Source organism: Trematomus bernacchii, unplaced genomic scaffold, assembly GCF_902827165.1.
Source record: "Trematomus bernacchii unplaced genomic scaffold, fTreBer1.1, whole genome shotgun sequence".
NCBI classification, from domain to species: Eukaryota; Metazoa; Chordata; class Actinopteri; order Perciformes; family Nototheniidae; genus Trematomus; species Trematomus bernacchii.
In genome coordinates, this window is record NW_022987923.1 from 1 (window position 1) to 5,470 (window position 5,470).

Sequence of the window (5,470 nt, forward strand, 5' to 3'; positions counted from 1 at the left end):
GTGTGTGTGTGTGTGTGTGTGTGTGGTGTGGGTTGTGTGTGGTGTGTGTGTGTGGTGTGTGTGTGTGTGTGTGTGGTGTGTTGTGTGTGTGTGTTTGTGTGTGTGTGTGTGTGGTGTGTGTGGGGTGTGTGTGTGTGTGTGTGTGTGTGTGTGTGTGTGTGTGTGTGTGTGGTGTGTGTGTGTGTAGCAGGGAAAAACCAGCTCCCAGTTTCAGTTCAGACAGGAGAGACAGGTTTCTGTTGTGAGGCTGACGCTCAGTAAACAAAACCTAACTCAGGGAAATGCAAACATACATTGTTGTTACATGTGAGTTGTCTAAAGGTTTTTATTTTACGTCTGAACACACTGATGCTTCTTCTGGAACAAAATAATTTCCTAAATTGGGATCAAATTAAGTATTTATCTATATAAAACGTATATTTCTTATATATAACAATCATATTATGTATTTTTAATAATGGCTTTTGATGAAGTTTTAAGATTGAATCATTCACACAATATTTTTAAAACATGGCATTTTTATTTTTTTATAGCATTTTACGAGTCATTTGTCTCTATTGGATTTTAATTTAAAGTGGACCTATCATGCTATATTTGAATAATATAGTGTAGGACCATACCTATATAAGGCATATTTATACTTTTTTTTCCTTCAAAATACCAAACAGATGTATGTATAAAAGACGTACACAAGTGTATTTTGCATGATAGGTCCCCTTTAAGTATCTGTTGTTATTTTTATTTTTTATTTCTATATCTGTTTTAATTGTATTAATTGTATTTTTAGTGTCTGCTTTAATTTTTGTTAGTGTCTGTTGAATTTTACTTTTTTTACATTTCGTTTTATTTTTTATCTTAGAAGTGTGCTGGCTTTTTTGGGGAGGGGTGAATCTTGTCTGTTAACATTTTTATTATTTAAATGTTGTCTTTAATCTGCTTTATTTTAATGTGTGTCTCTACATCTCATATTTAGACTCTTAATACTCTCTCTCTTCTACATGAAGCCCTCACAAACAGGCACTGGTTAGACATGTTTTAACAGAAAGTAGTCCCTCTCACCCGTCGAACCGCACGGTGCCGGTCTGCTCCGTGTTGACCCGGTAGTGATCCACCAGCAGCCGGACCACCTTGTCGTGTCCGTTCCGGGCCGCGATGATGAGCGGAGTGGACCTCTGGCCGGCCACCTGGGTCACATGGCTCAGCAGGAACCGCACCTCCTCCTCCGGGTGATTGTGCAGCAGCGCGGCCAGCGTCAGGACCCGGCCTTCGCTGGCCGCCTTGAACACGTACCCGGCCAAAGGCTCCATGTGGACCCGGTACACAGCAGCCAGGTCCCCGGTACCAGCAGCAGCCTGATCCCCGTCCGCAGCGAGGAGCCTCCCATTAAAGAGTCCAAACCCGGCCCGGTGCACACATGAAAAATCCACCTTCTCCCGTAATGCCAAGAAAAAAAAAAAATCAGGGTTCGAGGGGGCGTTTTTACAACTCAAGTGTCCGATTTCTAAGTGATCTTGTTCGGGTTGGTTTTCTCGAAAGAGCCGCTGATAGCCGGTTAACTTAGCGTGCTAAAGTTAGCGAGCTAACAAAACTAACAAAATACACCTTCTCTGTAATGCAAAAAAAATAATCACGGTTCGAGAGGCGATTTTACAACTCACGGGTCCGATTCTGAGCGATAAATTCCGGGTTGGTTTTCTCCAGGAGCCGCTGATAGCCGGTTAGCTTAGCGTGCTAATGTTAGCGAGCTAACAGACTAACAAACTGCCGCTTTTTGAACTCCACCGTTTGTTCGGATTCAAACTGACGCCGTGTTGTTGGTGGTAAAACAGAGTCTCGTGGAGAAGTTTCTGGATTAAAACTCAACACGAAGGAAGATTTTAAACAAAAACAAGCTCTTTCACCTTCTGTGAAACTAGTCCTGTACCGGAAGTTAGCGTTCAACTTAAAAATAGCTCCGACGGGAACTGTCTCCGGATGATATAAGTTCCCTTAGACGGACTTCCTCTTCTGTTTAAAAACTACAAAAAAACTGCAATGACTACAAAAAGTACACAGAGGAATTACAATCCTGAAATAATGTTAGTAAAATAAATACAAATATGTTGATTCAAACAATAGTAAAACATAAAAGTGTTTAAAATCGTCACTTTGAATGTTGGTTAACTTACTAAAATCTGAACCAGACAAAATAACGAAATATTCTGACACTTTAAGAAGATTTTAAGATGAATTATCCAATTAATATTAGCAGCATAAACATTACTTATGTCCTAAAGTAGTGCCTTTTTTTTCGTAATGCTAACATTAGACAGACACACTGGCCCTTTAAAACCCCACCGTCTGTTCAAAGTATGGGATTAGTTTTGAGTCAAGCAAAATAAATGTAATTTCAAAAATAAAACTAAGTTGCAAACTATAAGTCTTTTTGTTTGCAGTTCTCTTTGCTTCTTTCTCAACGATCAGACTTTTGCTCTCGCTGCAGCTTTCTCGTTTGCGCTCCCTCATTTTTTGTTTTCAATTCTGACACAAACGTCCCAGGTAGGCGGGACTTTCAGGGGTGCGTCCCCATTGGCTACTCAGTTTTTGAGTGACAGCCCAGTCCTCCAGCGATTAGTGCAGGCAGCTGCGGTGCGGTAGGTAGCTGAGCGTGGACAGAAGACCCCCAGAAGAACCAGCATTTCAATTATTATAATACTACAAGTGAAAATATATGTAAGTATTGATCATTTGTGTTATTTGTGCTGTACTATACAGTCTGTTTCTTTATTGTGTTAGTTAAGTGAGAAGTAAAGCTGTAGTGATGGGAATTCCGGCTCTTCTTGGTGAGCCGGATCATTTGGCTCGGCTCACCAAGAAGAGCCGGCTCTTTCGGCTCCCAACCGGCTCTTCAGTTACCACATATTATACCTTTTATAATTCTATCAAATGTAGCCCCGTTTTGACTAATGATTTATATGTGTACACATATCACTTAAATTATTCAATACATCCTTTGTACTGAAGTATTCAAAAGTAAAAATTACATGTTTAATATCAATTATTTGCTGTGGCCAGTTTTCATTGCATTGACAGACCCTTGTATCTCTCTGATACCACCCAACGAATGCACTGACTTGCTTGTAGAACCACGCTACACAAAGCAGATAGCAACACCTATAAAACTTAAGCATAGACATTTAAAAAAAGGGGCTACTGTATCGACATTTTAAAATTATATTTAAAGAAAAAGCCCTGACAAAACAGCTGGGCTCTATTTCAGTATTAACTATAGAAAAAAAGACAGCAACAGCTGACATCAAATCTTTGCTGAGCCCAAGGATAATCATAAATAAATAACATAGTGAAAATAAATATATTGCAATGCTCAGTACAGCAGCATCCAACCGTCTCTAATCATAAAAAAACATAATAAAAATAAATGTATTGCAATGCTCAAAACAGCAGCATCCAACGGTCTCTAATCCTTGGATATTACATGCCACTGCATGCATGCACGGAGCAGCTGTAGCGCAGAGATCATCATATCATTCTGTCTTGTATTACTTAACAAAAAATAACAAAAACAAAAAAACGGCTCGTTCGCGACCGACACATCACTATAAAGCTGTGCTATGAAAGTTAGCTTTTGCTAACTTTAGATCCATAACAATGCAAGCTAGTAGCCTAATAGCAGGGACAGTTAGCTACAAAGCGAGCAGTGAGTGAGCGTTCAGACGCCGGCGCACACACTCAAACGGACTCATGTGCCTGACTGACTCTACCAACAGGCTTTCATGATTCTGTTTAGATATGCAAGTATAAGCCATGATAGCTTATTTTATCAACATGCTAATTTGATGTGAAAATCAATGGAGGCTGAGTTAACTTTGTAGGAAAACCTCCCGTCCATGATGCCCCTGAGCTGTGTTTTATTTGTTAACTTCATATTTTTCATTTCCTAAAACATGTATTTTCCTCTCATATTAACAGTGGATCATTGAGACAGCGTGGCGTCCAGAGGTCTTATCCCGTGTTCCCACTTCCTCTGAGGGGACAGCACGGAGGGGGGGCATGAAGAGAGACCTGCACCAGCTTCATTCACGCTGGCGTTGCTGTTATCACTGGCTCAGTGTCATTTCATTTGACCAAATGTCTTTACATATACATTTAATAGATTTGATTATTATCCACCTTTTTGTTTTATGTCCTTTTATTTAAAACATTCTTTGAGACTTCATCTTCTGGTTCAAATTTCAATAAATGTAATTTGTATAATCACTCTTTTGTCTTTATTCTACATAGAAATGTTAGAGATTCCATTCAACTCTGTTGATTATTCATATCTTCCTCAGGAATAGCATGTTGAGTTGTTTATGCTAAATGTATATCATTTTCTCACAGGAAATAGAGACGACACAGTTTGTATCCATTGTATATGAATGCTTCAGCTCTTCAGACCAACATAGTAAGATGTGAGCATGTTCCTAATTGTGTTGGTATGCAGCCTAGGTCTGGTCTGTTTAATAAAGCAAATCTGCCACTTTTATATTGTAGAATTTGTTCAATTAAAGCAGTCTTTAATTGTTTGTCCTAAACACATAGCAATATATGCTTTTGAAATGTAACATGTCTTTGAAAAAATAACAGTATGCAGTTTGTGTATCACCTTTAGCTTGAAAATACATAGATGTGTTTTTTTTTATCTATAAAATAAATAAATAAATAGACAGACACTTTATCAATCCCAAATTGGGATATTATTTTACAGCAGCAGTGTGTTCAGGTATTAAAATTAGGGCTGTCAGTCGATTAAAATAGTTAATCGCGATTAATCGCAAATTAATCGCACATTTTTTATCTGTTCTAAATGTACCTTAGAGGGATATCTTTCAAGTTTTGAATACTCTTATCAACATATGAGTGGACAAATATGCTTTATATGTTTGTTTATTATCATTTGAACAATGACAAATATTCTCATGAATATTAAACACAACAACCTGAACATGTCCGGGCCTGCCGGTGAGCGTGGAAGTGTGGTCTGCCACAAGCGGGCGGCAGGAGCGGGGCTGTCAGCATCAGCTTGTAGATGGTATTTTAAACTCGATGCGCTCTGAAACTACGGGGCGGCCGAGGACAAAAAATACACATGCGTTAATCGCGTTAAAATAATTAGTGGCGTTCATTTTTTTTGCGTTAACGCGTTATTAACGCGTTAACTTGACAGCCCTAATTAAAATATTTAAAGTTGGAATAAAGTATAAACTACACAACACAAGTCTAATGCACAGCGATCCATAAGATGAGTCCGATATGTTCATGAAACTCTCCAGGAGGCACCGACACTAACGTGGCCGAGTGGACTCCGGAGTGTGCTGCATGAGTTGCACTGTATGATCTGTGGTGTAGTGGGCTGTCACTCAAAAACTGAGTAGCCAATGGGGACACACCCCTGAAAGTCCCGCCCACCTGGGACGTGTGTGTCAAAATA

The 5,470-nt window shown here is 39.3% G+C and overlaps 1 protein-coding gene across 1 annotated transcript; it reads right to left on the reverse strand.

Annotated features, from left to right (window-relative positions):
• Positions 1-1,059: 1,059 nt before the first annotated feature.
• On the reverse strand, positions 1,060-2,171 carry LOC117470641 (protein fem-1 homolog B-like; the record flags this gene model as incomplete). Its single annotated transcript, XM_034115455.1, is given in 1 exon segment — positions 1,060-2,171. A coding segment is annotated over 1 exon segment (248 nt), but the record flags the coding sequence as incomplete, so codon positions are not given.
• Positions 2,172-5,470: the final 3,299 nt, after the last annotated feature.